The 16,011-nt window shown below is 62.3% G+C and overlaps 4 protein-coding genes across 4 annotated transcripts; all 4 read left to right on the top strand.

The window, feature by feature from the left end:
- Positions 1-664: 664 nt before the first annotated feature.
- LMJF_10_0680 (hypothetical protein) lies at positions 665-1,792 on the top strand (the record flags this gene model as incomplete). Its single annotated transcript, XM_001681349.1, has 1 exon — positions 665-1,792. The coding sequence occupies one exon, from the start codon at positions 665-667 to the stop codon at positions 1,790-1,792; it is 1,128 nt and encodes a 375-aa protein (XP_001681401.1).
- A 1,450-nt stretch (positions 1,793-3,242) lies between these two features.
- Positions 3,243-4,223, top strand: LMJF_10_0670 (conserved hypothetical protein; the record flags this gene model as incomplete). The annotated part of the gene is made up of 1 exon (XM_001681348.1): positions 3,243-4,223. The coding sequence occupies one exon, from the start codon at positions 3,243-3,245 to the stop codon at positions 4,221-4,223; it is 981 nt and encodes a 326-aa protein (XP_001681400.1).
- A 2,781-nt stretch (positions 4,224-7,004) lies between these two features.
- Positions 7,005-12,833, top strand: LMJF_10_0660 (hypothetical protein; the record flags this gene model as incomplete). Its single annotated transcript, XM_001681347.1, has 1 exon — positions 7,005-12,833. One exon carries the CDS (start codon positions 7,005-7,007, stop codon positions 12,831-12,833), a length of 5,829 nt encoding a protein of 1,942 aa, XP_001681399.1.
- A 1,604-nt stretch (positions 12,834-14,437) lies between these two features.
- Positions 14,438-15,571, top strand: LMJF_10_0650 (hypothetical protein; the record flags this gene model as incomplete). The annotated part of the gene is made up of 1 exon (XM_001681346.1): positions 14,438-15,571. One exon carries the CDS (start codon positions 14,438-14,440, stop codon positions 15,569-15,571), a length of 1,134 nt encoding a protein of 377 aa, XP_001681398.1.
- Positions 15,572-16,011: the final 440 nt, after the last annotated feature.

Raw genomic sequence — 16,011 nt, 5'->3', positions numbered from 1 at the left:
CACAAACACAACGCCACGCATGCAGGAGAAGCGTCGCCGACAGAACACCGTTCCTCTTTGGATCTGGCGCGCTCAGAGGCACGGTGGCGTGCCCTCTATACGCTTGGCATGTCTGCCGCGGACACACGCGCCAGAGATGTTACACACTGGACGCAGTCACCATTCCATCGACCATCTTTTCGCATTCTGCTAGTGCTGCCCTCATCATCGGCACCCACACTCTCAGCCGCACAGGGATCTGCGCCGCCTACAGCGGTCGTTGAGGCGGCACCGAAAACAGTCCCGCACCACGAGGATGCACACAAGCAGCCGCGAGAGTGCCACGGCCACTCATTAGACAGCGGTGTGCACAGTAATCGCTGTAGAGCAGAGGCTGCAGTGTGTGTATCGATGAGCGAAGCCCAGCTGCACAAACGGGTGCGTCAAGTCGAGGACGAACTGCACGCAGCGCACCGTCAGCGGCACCATCAGAACCCGCAGCAGCATCAAGGCAACAGAGAGGCGGATCGCCCATCGCCATCGCGTCCTCGAGCTTCTGCCGTGTGTGAAAAAGGCGGCAACGACAAGAAGAGCAGCGAGGGGGGCACCCCACACGGCAACATCCGTGGGCATCACAGTGGATGTGGCGTGGAAAGCAAGCGACAGCGCGGCCCCTGCCAACTCGATGCGTACATCGGATGCACGCCCAGCTTCGCCCTCCGCAGCACCACCGCAGTCGCGGAAGTACCAGCTGTCACAGCGTCCGCTGCAACTCCCTCGGCCCCCTCCGCGGCGGTTCTTGGAGCATCCGCATCACAACCTTCTACCCTGTACCAGTGATGTCAAACGTTTGATGGAAAACGAGTACGAGCTGCGTCGCGTCGTGCGTGACGTGCTTCTGGAGAGATTGGGCATGGAGGGCTCGCACGTGGAGCCGCCGCTGCGGCTATGCACCGAGGACAGTGCAGAGGTGACGGCATCGCCATTTTGTGCAGTAGCATCGGTATCAACGCCGCTCTCTTCGGCGGGGGAGAGCGCCAAGCAACCCCGATGCGCTCACGACACCGGGCTGCGAAGCATGCGCGCCCCTGATGTGGATGACATTGCCGGCTCATCACAGCCGACGTGGCTCATGCCGTGGCTGCAGCGCCTGCGAATGGAGCAGGAGAAGCAGCTGCGCCAGATGCGAAAGATGCTGGTCGTCGCGCGTCGCTCGGTATCTCCCGATAGCTCTGATGTGGACGCGCGAGCGTCCTCCTTGATGAAGACTACGGGAGAAGCAAGGGATGACACGCGCACAGCAGAGCCACCGCACGCGTTACTGTGGCAGCGACACCGCTGCCTGCCCCCGGCGGACCGCCCCGAAGCGGTCGAGGCGTGCTCGACGCTGCGGGCGATGCAGGAGACGATGCAGGCACAATCGACGCAGCTGGCGCGCTTGGAGGAGCTTTTGCAGGAAACCCTCATCCCGGACACGGCACGTCGCACGAGTCACGGTGCGGGCGCCTTGCCGCTCCCGTCGCCGAGCGTGCATCAAGTAGAAGCAGCAGCAGCAGCCCGTGCCAATCACACCGGGCACCGATCTAGGAGCAACGACACCGTCCTCCCTACGCTCACCCATACTGCTGCCTCTCCCAAAAAGAACGTCCGTCGAGCTGTGCCGTCCCGCAGTGGTTGCAGCGCGGATGTGCCGGCGGCGGCGGCAGCAGCAGCAGCAGCGACATCATCTCGGGTATCGACTTGTGTCTCTGCTCCCTCACCACCACCCCGTCTGCACCCGGAAAAACGTACGCTCTGCGGCGGCGTTCACTGATGGCCACACACACACACGCGCGCAGCCATCAGAAGGAGCAACCGCAGCTGGACGCTATCCAGCGCGAGATCGATGGCCTTTGCCACTTTCTCTGAGAGACCCTTACTCAGCAACAGGCACAGCCAACGCCGCAACCACATAATCCGCTCAAGACCGGAAGCGGTGTTCGTGTGAACGGACAGCCCTCTGCGAGCATCCGAGAGACCAACTCGCAATACGCATCAGCTCCTGCGCTGCAGTGGCAGCCGTAGCATGGAGAAGACCCTTATCTCCAAGAAGCAAGGCGCCGTCAGCAGCATCCGTCGCGCGACATTTCTCGACCCCACACCGCCAGCGGCTATCCTTCGTCCTTCTCCATGCATACCGAGGATTCGATATAGAGAACGAAGCGGAGGTGAACAAGGAGGGGGGATGCCAGTAACGTCGAAGCTGATGTGGACGTAGACGACAGTATCCGCGGCGCGCCGAACACGACACCACCTTCGTTGCCACGGCAGCGTGTGCGGACGGTTCTGGCCTCCTTCCTTGTGCACCCGCCAGGGTAAGAAAGGTTCACCTTTCTAGCTTGCTTCTCTCCGACGGAGGCGAGAGGTGCACATGCATGCGCGTGTCGGCCATTTTCCGTGTGTGGGATGATGATGCAGTAGCCCTGTCAACCGTCCACACACACACATATATATATATGTATACGTGTGTGTGTTTGTGTGTGTGCGCGCGCTTCGGTGTATGAATCTCTCTCCACATGCCGGTGTTGTGGTGTATATGTCCGAGACGGCGACAGGGCCGACCTAAAATTGCTTCCAACTCGCCCTCTGCTTTGCTTGCTCGGTGTTCTCCTATATCGTAGCTCGCGCACCCCTGATTCTCAAGCCACCTGGCCGAAGTCTGCGTTTCGGCTGCGTATGAGAGGCCCATCTCTCTTCCTCGTGAGTGGAAGGCAGCGATGATACGCTATGTGTGTGTGTGTGTGTGTCACCTTCTTGTGCGCACAGGTCCTTGAGACCACAGCGTGGGTAGGACGGCGTCTACACGTGGCGAAGAGGAAGCTGTGGACGCATGTCCTAAGCAGCCGGTCCAGACCTGCCAGACTCGCACCCCCTGATGAGCCCACGCAGACTTCTCTCCTCGTTGTAGACAGCGTCTCTGTCTTCGCGCATGATGCACCGCCTCGTCAAAAAGCATGTCAACCATCTCTGACACCCTCTCCCTCCCTTCACCTCGGTGTTCCCTCGTCACCGAGATCTGCACTCATCTGCCCTTTGCATGGGTGGAAGCTGGAACCACATAAGCAAGCAACAAGATGCTTCGCCTCCGCGGTGCTTGTGCAGTCGCGACATCCGTCGCCTCGGCCACCTTGCGACGCGTGACGCACCCGAGCGGCGCCTCTTCGCTGCCGTGCATCCGCGTGGCGATGAAGACGACGGCTGTTTTTCTGCCCGTGGCACCATCGATGGCGTTGGCAGCAGCATGGACCCCTCAGCGCCAGTTCCACTTTCCCTCTGTGAACCTTCGTACTAGTCCTGTTAGCTGCGGTGCGACGCCGACGCGGACCTTCCTGCGCAGGGCACGGCTCTCCGCGCCCTCCCTGCTCTCCCAGAACGCCATCCAGTACCGCTGGATACGCGCGAAGGATCAGCAGCAGCAGCAGCAGGACCGCAACGCCGGGGAGACCGGTAAGGAGGGCGAAGAGTCGAGCACCAAGACGGAGGGCGGGGACCAGGACGGCGATCAACAGAGTGGCTCCTCCGCGAAGGGCAGCAAGAACAAGAAGGGCGACAAGGGCCAAGCCAAGAAGAAGGGCTTCATGGATCATGTTCGCGGCCTGCGCGACGACTACGCCAACTTTCCGCACATCTACAACAGCGTCAATGCCATCAACTTCATCGTCTTCACCGTATTTTGCCTCTGCAGCACCGGTAGCAACACGGAGGAGCGCTGGTGGTTGGAGAAGTGGGGGGTCGACAACAGCGTTCGCCCGTGGACATGGCTGCTGCACTCCTTCTTGACGAATAACTTCCTTGCCATGACGTACGCGATGATGCTTCTGCACACCATGTGCCACCACGTCCTGCCTACACTGGGCTCCCGCGGACTGATGATGTACTGCGGTGGCACCGCCGTCCTCTCGGGCGCGATTATGTGGTTGAGCAACTACCTCTACTATGGCAGCACGGCCGCCCCGGAGAAGCAGTTCGGCCCGTGGGACGTGATTGCTGCGCTGTTTGTAATGGAGTACCTTTACTACGGTCTGACACCCATAAGCATCTTGAGCAGCTTCAGCGGCTGGATCAAGTACGCGTGCTGGGTGGGTGGGGTGTGCATCTTGTACTTCGACTGGCAGCCAACACTCATTGGCACGCTGGTCGGAGTGGCGTTTTGCAAGGGTGTGCCGCGCTGGAAGGCGGTGAGGCCGACGACTAAGGCGGCGTAAAGGCTAACAAGGCAGAGGGGGCGAGGGGAAGGAGGGGAGGGGGTGGGTGGCGTCATGGTGTTCCACGCAGTGTCAAGCATGATGGGCGGCTGTTCAACCACGAAGGAGGGGGAGGGAGGGGGTGGAGTAGGGTGCAGTCCCCCTCCTCTCCCTGCCTCACCTCATCCCCTCCCTTCTCTCTCACCCCACCCCATCCTTCCGCTCCATGCGCTGAACAGGTGAAGACGGTGGTGAACACAACTCTTCACATCCATTGCCTGCTTCGTTCGTGTTTTCGAACGTCTCCATCGTCGTATGTATGTGCATACCGCATGTGCATGTGGCTGTTGAGCGTCGGTTCGCTTGATCGGATCCCGCGTGATCTTGGGTGTTGCTGCCGCGGTCACGCCACCGCTGGCGCACGCACATATGTGCATGCGCCTACGCAGCGTCGCAGCGGCGGTGTGGTTGCCAGTGCGTCTGTCTTCGTTTCGATTCGCGTGCGGGTGCGGGTGCCTCACTCTCTCGTGTTTCCTCGTCCCTCGTGGCAGAGCAGGGCGGGGGTGGGCGTGGTGTCCGCCCCGCTGCCCTTGTTGTTGCCACCGTCGCAGTCATTCCTTTGATGCGCTTCCTTGTTAACTAAAAGAAGAAAGTCGTTCATGTGGCAGCGACCGAGGAGGAAAGGGGAGAAGGAGCAGGGAGGGAGTGGTGAGTGTGGTTAGCGTGTACGTCTTTCAGCGAGTGTCTCTAGTAGCCCGCGTCCGTATCTCTGTGGCGCGTGCATCGACGCACCGCAGCCTCTGCACCCATCGACTCGGCCCCCCTTCTTCTCGGTTTGTCCTCCGCTCTTGTACGATTTTTGTCTTGCGTCAGTGGGCGTGTGGGGCTGCACGCCTCTCGAAGAAGCGAGACGCACGCTCCGGCGCACATAACCGCACGCGCCCACATGTGCCAGTGCGCAAGAGCGAAAAATAAAACAAGGGACCTAAAAACGATCAGTGCTGCACGCGCGCTCTGCCCATTTCCTTTCCTACCCATGTCTCTCTCTCTCTCTCTTCGACGCTAACTGCCCCTTGACTCCATGCACACCAGCGCAAGAGTGCCGACACGCCTTTGAAGTAGTCGCCTCCACCTTTCTCTCTCTCTCTCCCCCCCCACCCCTCTGCGTTCTACCTCACGTCCTCTGCGGCTGTCCCGCTTCTTCCCCGCCCCATCACTCCTCATGCACACAACACTTTCGGCACGTCTCCTTCGCCAAGAAGGTAACAGCTTCTTGTACAGATTGAAAAGTCCTGCAGTCGACCTAACAGTGGTGGTGTCTGCTTGAGCGGTTGGTGGCAGATACACAGATCCTCACAAAGACACGACACGCCACGCACAGGAGCACGGGGCTGCACCGACGATCAGTTTCCCTTGCACAGCGTTGGCGTTCTCCAGTCTCCCCCCCCCCCTCTTCCTCCTCCCCTCCTCCTCCGCGTTGTCCCTCACCGTTACGGTAGACGCGCGCGCACGCGAGCGCAACAACTTTGTCCTGTGTCTCTTGTCGTCTTATTTTTTTGTTTTTGTGGTTCGCTGTGTCGGCTTCGACTCACCCACACCCTTTCGTATATATCTATATATCTATATATCTATATATATATAGATATCTATACACACGCTTAGTTGAGGAGAGGGGGGGGAGGGACGATAGAGACGCTGCGGCACGTGGCCCCCACCCTCCTCCGAGTGTGTGTCGTGGCAGCCGCCGACGGTCGACCTTTGTGGCTTTCCCCTTTGTGTTGCGTTTTCGCCTCTCGTACACCCTAGACCCTACATCATCCTTTATTGTTTTCACCACCGCTCTCTCGCTGTTGCTCTTGTTTTGTTGTTGTTGTTTGTTTGTTTGTTTGTTTGTTTGTTTTAGCGTGCACCATTTGTGATTGCCCCTTACGTGCTTCCTCTGTTGTGTTTGTCAACACCCCTGCCCTGCCCTGCCCTCTCTCCCTCTTGCCCACGCGCGACTTACTCCATCACTGTCGCTTGTGCCATCTCCTTCTCTTCTGCTCGTGCCGTTCACGTGTCCTCCGTGTCTAGTTTCGCGAGCTGCCAACCTGTCCCTTGGGACAAGGACGAGACTGAGGTGCAGAGAGAGAAAGAGAGAGCGTGCGGTGGCAAAAATCGATCAAGGTCACTGCTCTGGGCGTAAAGAACGTCTACCTCCTTTCGCGCCTCTGGCTCCAGGTGTGTGTGTGTGTGTTTGTGTGTGTGTGTGTGTGTGTGTGTGTGTGTCTGGCAAGTTCGCCGCAAGTCGCTACTTGAACTCTCTCCTCTCCTCAAGTTTAGCCGGTGCGCGTTAGACCTCTCGGCTCGACGGCACCCATCACCATCTTTCCATTCACCGTGTGCGGGGAACGAATACCCTGCTCCATCTCCATCTATCGAAAGAGAGACACAAGGGGGTCGAGGAGGGGAAACCACCACATCCGTCGCGCACCTGCTAGACTTCACTCACGCACCGCGCGACACAGACAGAAGCACATCGGCTGTCGTATCTCATATTGTTGTAGAGGCTCTTTGTGTTTGTTTAGGAGGAGGGGGGAGGGGGCTCTTCTCGCTCTGCCGGCCGCACCGGCCATTTCCCTCGTCACCACCACGTGTAACTCCACATCCGTGCGGTTTTCTGTCGCTCTTTCTCTCTGTTGACGTGCAGCGCTGGTTGTGCCGGTCCGCACTCCTGTCCTCCTTCAATTCGTGCGCACCTGATCGCCCTCACCCCACCCCTGACGTGCGTCTGCTTGCCCGCTGTGCTTCTCGTCTCCCTTGATGAATCCGCTAGACTATCTACCTCCCGATGTCTTCACGCACACCTGGGGAGCGCCAACACGCGCCGTGCAGACGCTAGGGTCGCATGTCTGCGTGGTGAGTCCTCGTTATGAACGCATGGCAGTTGCGATTATGGCGGTGGAGAGCATCGAGCCGGCACCGCCTCCTCAGTTCGAGGTCGTGTGCACAGGTCACACACGCACCTTTCTGCCAACCCCGCACCCCGGCAGCTGCCCGCTCGACTATACCGCTCTCTTCGTAACGCTGCATCGCCGGCAGAGTGAAAAGATTACCTGCCGTCATGCATCACGTCCGGTGCCGCTACTCGCCTCCGGATCGCCAGGAATAAGACAGCTACATGAGGCTTTCCCTTCAGCTGCCGCTGGTGGCTGGGTGACGGCTCGCACACCACCGTCGCCAGCAGCAGCGTACGCCTCTCAGAACGTGGAACTCGGCATTCGTGGGCGTCGCGTGGAAGACTTCGCGACGTCTGCGGGCCGCTCAACTCCTCCTCCCTCAGGCTCCTTGGAGGGCAGGCTCGCTGTGGTGGAGCGTCCCGTCCCTGAGTCGGTGGCGGTCACGCCGGTGACAACTGCGGCGCTGTCGATCCCTGTGGGGACTGTTCATCACCGTCAGCAGCAGCAGCAGCATCAATCTTTGGGCACCGGTCAACCGTACGATCACCATCAGCGACGGCCACGGCCAGATCCGCAGCGCATGCAGTACCGCGTCGGCCGCAGTGGCAGCACGCAGCCCCCGCCTCTCCCTAATTTACACGGTGGAACGCCCTCGAACACCGGCAGTGCCACCACACCCCTCCCCACACAGCAGACGGAGGAGGTTGCGCCGCAGCCGTTGGCGCGTCTCCTGTCCTCACTCCCGCCCTCCCCCGCGGCCCTCCCCCGCTCGCCCGCCATTGCTTCATCAGCGTCCACCTCGATGCCGCGTGATAGCACCTCATTCGTCTCTCTCGCCGCCAGCTCCCTACGCCCTTCTGTTAGTCGAGCGATTTCCACGGAGACGACCGAGGCAACCGCGCTTCCCAGCAACATCGACCGCCACTACATCCTCATGCGTCGCGACTCGTCTTTCCTTGCCGGTAGAGGTGACACACCAGGTGAGGCAGCCATGGAAGACGTGCAGCAGTCACGCTGGCTTCTTTCGCGGCACCCACGTCAACGCGCGAGTAGCGGCAATGCCGATGCGGTGGTCGACGAAGTCGGTGCTGGCGCCCACGGCGAGGTGGGCACACGAGAACGACTGCAGCAGCAGCTTCAACGCACTCTGGAGCGGCAGCGCCAGCGCGAGCTGCTCACGTTCGATTTCAACGACGGCTTGGGTGACGCAAGAGGGCCACAGCAACGCACAGCAGAGCACATGTTTCTCTCCCCGGACGCATCAGGCGCTCATTGGTCAGCGAGTGAGGGACCACGGCGAGGGCGAGCTGCTGCTGCTGCGCCGTACGTGTTTCGAGGAACCGGCGCAGATGACAACTCGGACGAGATTCGCGCGGACTCGGTCGCTGTCGCTCGGGGTCTGCCTCTTGCCTCGGCGCAGACACGCAGCCGTGGGAGCACCTCGCCGTCACCGCAGCAGCACGATCTCCCACTGTGGTGGCGGAGAGGACAAGCTGCGCGAGGGCGGCAGCCACAACCGGACGCTGCACAGCAGGGCCACAGTGATGATCATCGGCTGTCGCCGTCTCCAGCAGCAGCCGTCGGAGAAGATGCGCATCCTCGCCACACAGGATCCGCACCGCAGCGCACTTCTGGTGCGTCGTCCCCCACGCCGGCATCCTCTGTCGTTGTGTCGCGATCTGCAGCACCACGCGCGACATCGGCCAGCACATGCGCGGCGCAGATGCTGCTGTCGCCGTCCGTACGCGTCGATCGCGGTGGGCGCAGCGCCTCGCTGCATGTTTCCCTTTCCTTTGCCACCGCTGGCGTTGTCGACGTCGACGACACAATAGTGACATCGTCTTGTGCGGTGTTGCCGTCACCGATCCCGGTGGATCACTTGCGTCGCCCTTCACTGCCCAACGCCGCACTCACAGACGTCGTCCCATCAAGCCGGATGCCCAGCGAAGAGGCCTACCGTGCAGAGGGCGCAATGTGCCTGGGCGACAGCAGTCGAAGAGTCTCCGCGCTTGCGCATCCCCGAAACAGCGTGAGCTGCTTCAACAATCCCGCAGTCGATGCGATACACGTAGATGCAGTGACGGCCGCAGCGATGGCAAGCACGGTTGGCCATCGTGCGTGGAAGCTGGGGTCCCGCTGCAGCTCCTGTCCTTCAGCGAGCGCAACCGGACGGACGGCGGCCTCGGAGCGTAGTAGTCGCGATGATTTCGACTTCGAGCGCAGCACATCAGAACCGCACCAGGACGGCGTGTTCGAGGAGGACGCTGGCGCGGTCGATGAGGAGACGCCGTTTGTGCGGCGCACCAGCCCTGGCACGAGGGACGATACCAGTAAAGAGAGCTCTAGTCAGCGCAGCAGTGACAGCCCAGGCGCGGCGGAGCCACAGGGCGAGATTTTTAAGTCGTCGGCTTCAGCGGGAGGGCGTGGCGACGATTGCGTGCGCGGCCGTCGCAGCCGTCGTGACCCTCGGCTGCCGCCCTTGTCTTGCGCCGCGTCCTTGTCCCCGTCCTCGTCTTCGTCACCTGCTCCGTGGCACGCTCGCACCGACACGAAGGCCGGCGGCATGGACGTGGACGCAGCAGTCGAGGAGGCCGACGAAGCCGCTGGCTCCACCAACGCTCCGGCGCTGGCCGCCACGACGTCGCCGATGGTCTACTTGTGCGACATGCTCCGTCTCTCCTTCTCGCCGGATAACGGGGCCGACAACTCAAGAACAGTCGGCGCAGAGATCGACGAGGCGCAGAAGGCGCAGCGCGCGGGCACGGCGCGTGTAGGTGGTGTCCAGGGCCGCTACACGTGCGGCCCCGACAACCGTCGGCGTCACTCACGGACCGTTCTCACTGACGATGACGACGACAGCTCGCTGTGCAGAAGTGCCGCGTCGACATCCTCCAGCCCGCCCTCGCAAAGCCGGACTGCCATTCGACGTTTGATGGACATGGAAGACGCGGTGGTATCCGACGGCAACCTGTCGGCGTCGCCACCTTCGCTACTCGACGTGACGCGTGGCAGGTGCGGGACCGCCGCCAGCACGACCACAACGGGGCCCTCCGCCTGCACACCGCACCGAGTCGCCGGCCGCCTCGCACTAACCGCAGACGAGCGGCGCCTACAAGCCTCAACGGCGAGCACCGTTGCGTGGGGTAGAGCCAACGGGAGTGAGCACAGCCACCGTGGTGCCGCAGCAGCGGTCGTCACCGCCACTCCGGAGGAGTCCTCCGCGCGGTCCTCTATACTCTCCATCTTCTCCACTCCGGCGCAGACACGCTTGCAGTCGCTGTTGCAAGCGTCCACTTGGTCCACGGCGACGCCGTGCTCGCACGAGCAAGGGAACAGCAACCACAGCAGCAGGAGGAGCGCTCATCGGCGCCCACAGGTCGCCCACGCAACGTCGACTGGGGGGCGAACGAGTCCCCGCGCGACCAGAGAAGACAGCGACGACGTCGAAGACGAAATCAAGATGGGAACCGCCGACCAGAACCCATACGGCCGCGTGCCCACGGCAGCGGCCACTGCGTCGGCGCGGCCCATGATGCCGTGCGACCAGGCCAAGAGGAAGTGCGACAACGGCGGCCTTCGCCACAGTCCTGGTAAGGGTCACGAGCCGCAGCATCTTGTCCGCCAAGGGGAAAAAGGCGGTGAGGATGGACACGTGCGCGGCAGTAGCAACAGCAGTAGCAGCATGACACCAACGCGTCTATCTGGTGTCTATGCCTCCCCTGCAGCAGCGCGGGCATCTGCCACCGTGATCGCGACCCCGTCAAGGACGGCTGTCGCAGAAGCCGCCCCGGCTTCGGCCTCACCCTTGCATCCGTCCCCCTTTCGCAGCACCGGCTCCTTTCTGCAGGTGTATCACGGCTGGAGGGGCAGCACCTCGACAGCCGCGCCAAGCGGTGCGAACTGGCTGTCGCTCTCTCAGGAGGCGGACATTCAGCTCTTGGCTCGCACGACACGCCTTACGCACGCGCGAGGCGGCTCGACGACGGGGGCGATGACACCCAAGGTATGCGATCTGGCGCGCTCTCCCCAGCAGCCCCCGCCCTCGCCACCCTCATCCCCTTCGCGGCGCTCCACCGGCTCGCTCAGCTTCTTCCTGGCGGCAGCGGCGGCCTCTCCTGGGAGTGGAGGCGGCACCCGCACGAGCGGCGGTGGCGGTTTTAGCGAAGACGACGAGGGACGAGGCGTGCGCGCGGCAGGCAGCGCGGTCTACGGTAGCGCGGTGGCACGGCGACGCTCGTGGGCACCGCGGAAGCAGCAGCAGAAACACCGATGGCGGCAACAGTCACACTCGTCCATGGGCATGCACTCCCCATCCGTCAGCGTCCGCGGCATCAGTCGCACCGACAGCAGTGGCAGTCGCTTCAGCGAGGCCTTCGGAGTAGCGCCGCAGCGGCTAACGTTCGGGAGTGCCATCGCCTCCGTCTCCGTCGCCAACAGCAACACCGACAGTGTCGAGCGTTGGCCAGGGGCGTATTCTACCCCGACGGCGCTTGCCCTCTCCCATCCACGTCAGCAGCGACAGCACCGCGCGCCTCTGCCGCCCTACGCGTTCTCGCCTGGCGATGCGTGCCGTCGCGGCGACGGTGTCGAGGAAGCAGCGGAAAGCAGTCGTCACTCGCTGCTGCTATCGTCGGAGCAGCCCACCGCCTCGCCGCGACCGTCGTGGGCGTTGTCGACGTCGTCGCCCCTGTCGCTCTCGCCCTTTGCACCTCGTACGCCGAGCGGGCGGCTATCACTGCCGTCCACCGAGTTCAACCAGGCCCCACTGCGACACGGCGAGACGCGAGTCGGGTTCAGCACCAGGTCTCCCCCCTCCACCTCGATCGCCAGCGCCGCTGAGCAGCGGACGCAGCACGTGCGTGGATCCTCTCGTCGGAGCCGCCGCCGCGCGAATCGCGCCTTGTCCTTCTCCACACTGCGCTCATCACCTTCCGCCCTTGCAACGCCCACTGTGTGGGCAGGGGTGGAGTACACGCTGGGCGCTGCCACGCCATTGGGCGGACGCATCGATGCTCCCTCTCCGTCCCCTCTCAACAGCGGCCGTCACTGCCGCACGAGCAGTGACGGCAGCATGACAAGGAGCATGGAAAGCGTTCACATCGCCAGCAGCGGCCGCTCTCGCGCTTCAGCGTCGCTCATGCTACAGCTCCAGCCGGTTCAGCCCCGAATCTCTTCCACGGCGCCGCAGCCGACTCTTGCCGACGAGCTGCGCTTGTTCGCTAGTCCCGTCCTCCCCACCGCCCCCATCGAGCCGCTGGTGTCCTCCTCCTCTGCCACGGCCCCGCTGCCCCTAACCACGTTCATCGCCTCGCCGCCGGGAAGGACGGGACCGCCTACCTCTACCATCGTGCCGCCTTCCACGTCTTCTCTTGTGCACTCGCCTCGTCAACGACCATCTCTCCCACCGGAGCTGCTGGCATTGATGCAGATGCGCACTTCGGCATCGTCGACATCAGCGGCAGCGGCAGAGACACACCGCGATCCAGGTGACGCACCGTCATCGATGTCAGCACAACCGGCAGAGAGCGGAGCAATGGCCCCGCCGTGCGCCTTCGCCTCTTACAGCACGACAATGCAGCGGCGAGGCTGCAGCGAGCGACGCGACGTCAACGTGGAGCCCGGACAGGGAAGCCCGTCCTCCCCCCACCGGCCTGGGTCCTCTCCCACCACAGTGAGAAGGGGGTTGGGGTGAGCAAGGAGAAGGGCTCGCTGTCGGCGGCAGTGGTGAGGTGTATCCCGGTGCGACCAGGTGACTGCGAAAGAGTGACCGAGTGCACTTTTTTTTTGTGTGTATGTGTGTGTGATCGTTGTCCACGCTGCCATGGTGGACATCGCAGTGTTACCCGTCACCGTTCCTCCCTCCCCCTCCCTCCTCCATCATCGCGCACTGCATGTCTATTCAAGGTTCTCTGGTGTGGTATGTAGTATGTGGTGGTGGTGGCTTTGTATTTGCTTGCAGGCTTCTGTCCTTTTTGTTTCTTGTATGTTTGTTTGTGTGCGGGTGGATGAGAGCTCGATCTTCCGCGCCCCCTCTGTCGGGTGCGTGCGTGTTTTGTATAGACGTGTACCGACCTGTGGTTGTCGCTGTCTACTACGCCTAGATGTACGTCTCTTGTTTGCCTTGTTAAACTCCCCGCGTGTTCGTCTGGGTCTGTGTGTGTGTGTGTGTGTGTGTGCGTGCTTGTGCGTGTGAACCTGTGCACCCATCCTCCGTCTCTGTCGCACCCTACGGCTTCAGGTTTGCGTCCCGCTGCACTGCCGCACACGTCGACGCCCGCACAGGTAAACGCGTGCATGCGCCTCCACCTCCCTCTCTCCCCGCTCCCCAAGTCTTCCACCACCTTAAAAGGGGGTTGGCATTCAAGTCGACCCGTTGACGACGAAAAGCAGAATACACTAGCGTGAGATACCGAAATGGCACCGCTACCCGCGTTGCCAGTGCGGCTGCCGCTTTCGTTTTCGCATCGTCCGATGGCCCACCTACCCATCCCCGCCCCACATGGACACGCTCACCTGCAGCGCTACGCGTGCAGTGGCTGATGTCGCTTGCCCGGACTTTCACGGCTGCATCTAAGAACAGCTGCCGCTCCGCTTCTTTTCCTCCTCCGCGCACGCACCCCCCCCCCTCTCGTCGCCGTCTCCCCTCGTGCAATCGCACACACCCCACGGGTAAACCCTTTGGTGTTTCTTTCTCTCTCTCTGCATGCAGAGCGCATGCGCCCCTCTTGCTCGTCCTCCGGGTCATCTCCGTCGCCGCACAGCGGCGCGAGCACCAGCGCTACCTCGCTGACGCACTCATCAAATCGGAAGCGCGCGCGGCCGGGCGATGGCATGTCTGAGCCGACGACACGGTCACGCGCCGCATCCGACGATGCAACGGAAGTGCAGCATACAGAAAGAGGTGGGTTAGGGCACAGTTGCAAGGATGCCCAACGCCCACTCATCACACCCGCGCCTCCCTCTGCTACATTAGCCCGCCGCTGCGAGGATCCGCAGAGACAACGGCCGCACACGGCAGATACAGCAGACATGGGAGACAGCAGTATCGCCATCCCCACCGTCAGCGAGAACTCAGTCAGTGGTCATCCTCCCCGCTTCTTGTCGCCCCCCTCTGCCCAGCTGACTCCAGCCTCGGCGTTGCTCCCGCCATCCCTGCCGTGTCAGCCCCGTGTGGCCTCGGGTGATCCCCCGACCCACAGTGCAGCTGTTGCGCATCATGCTGCAGGTGCGCCCGCATCATCCCAGTCCGAGAAGACCGCGCACGTCAGCTCCGACGGTCGCCGTGACTTCGTTGTTATGCTCAACCACAAGCGCATGATCGTCCCTGCCGAGCATCCATTTCTTATTCCTCGTGCTCTGTTTCTCCCGTGCGCCGCGACGGGAATCGTGGAAGACGGCCGGAGAGCAACCGGTGCCTGCGACGTCGGCGACTGTGTTGTCGCCGCTGAAGGTGCTGCGTCTCGCCCGTTGCACTGCTACGGTGACCGGCCAGTGCTGCTGCTTGACTGCACCGGCGCCCTGCTGCAGCGCCGCCAGCGCCGTCAGCGTCGACAAGAGCTGCAGTCGCGTGCCTCGCAGCTAGTCGCGGCACGCGCAGACCTCCTTAAGACAAAAAACCTGTGGTCCATGCGACGCATCCGGGCGCGGCGGCAGAACAAAGAGCTGAGCGTCCCGGTATCCGCGGTGGGCGACGCTGGAAATGATGCTGACAGGGACAATGAAGACTCCACTGCCCGTGCTCCTTCCGGTGCAGCGGAGGGTGGTGACTCCACGAGCCAGCTCCTGTCGGAGCTGTCGCGCCAACGAAAAGCTATCACGCACGAAATGAAAGAGATCCGTCGCGAGTTGCTGACGCTCTTACAGGAAAAACGCAAGCAGGCAGCCACGCGCGACGGCTGCGTGCTGATGCTGCCTTCACCGGAGACGGGAGAAGTGCAGCTGTTCCCGGGACATCACTACCGCACCGTATGCTTTGTAGGCGACGAGCTACGTGAGGTACTCCCGAGCGACGCGCGAGACACGGACGTGGCGACGGCGCACCATTGGCAGCGCCGCACCCCGCCGCTGCGGAAGCTGGCATCCGAGGGGGTTGCGCGTGAGGTCTCTGAGAAGGATGAGGGTGGCGCTGGAGGCGAGCACACGTCGGCCAAAGTGGGCGAGCGGCCTCTATGGGCCATGGCAGAGCTGTTGGGCTGTGTTCTTTACCTGCGTCAATGCCGCAGAAACCCGCATTATCGCCCCCGTCGCGGCGCTACATTCGACGACGACAACATCGAGTGTCAGGAAGGGCGCGAGGGGCGCGTTGACTTCGACAAGATCGCGGCGTCCATCAGCTACGACATGGTAGACCAATACCTCGCCCTTCCGGCGTGTGAAATGGCGATGTATCGGGAGTGGGCCATCGATAAATTCAAGCTACTGCCGCCATAGTAGTGCCCCCCCCACCACCCAGACCTGCGCCGTCGATTGCTACGTGCGTACGTGCGCGTGTGTGTGTCCGCGCAACTTCTCCTACGCGGTTGGGCTAGAGGGAGAGAGAGTCTTCTGCGGCCCACGAGCGCTTGAAACACACAGGCACCCACACAGCCTGGTGCGCTAGCTCTGTTGCCGTTGTGGAACCGGACGAGCAGGGAGAAGGGAGGAGGGGGCGGTCCCGCGTACTGGATGTCTCCTGTGCTACTGGAAGAGAGCGGGGGAGAAAGGCTACTTGCCATGGTGGCGATAATCATTGCGGTGCGCGCACGTATGCGTGCCGTCTGGCGTTGCCGAGGCGGTGGTCGAGCAAACCACCACCACCTCGCCCCTCCCCTTTTTCCTTTGCCCGGTTGTGTGTGTGTGTGTGTGTGTGTGTGTGTGTGCCCGCTTCCCTC

Source organism: Leishmania major, chromosome 10, assembly GCF_000002725.2.
Source record: "Leishmania major strain Friedlin complete genome, chromosome 10".
NCBI classification, from domain to species: domain Eukaryota; phylum Euglenozoa; class Kinetoplastea; order Trypanosomatida; family Trypanosomatidae; genus Leishmania; species Leishmania major.
Note: the sequence above shows the minus strand (reverse complement) of the source record. Positions and strands in the feature narration are given on the sequence as shown.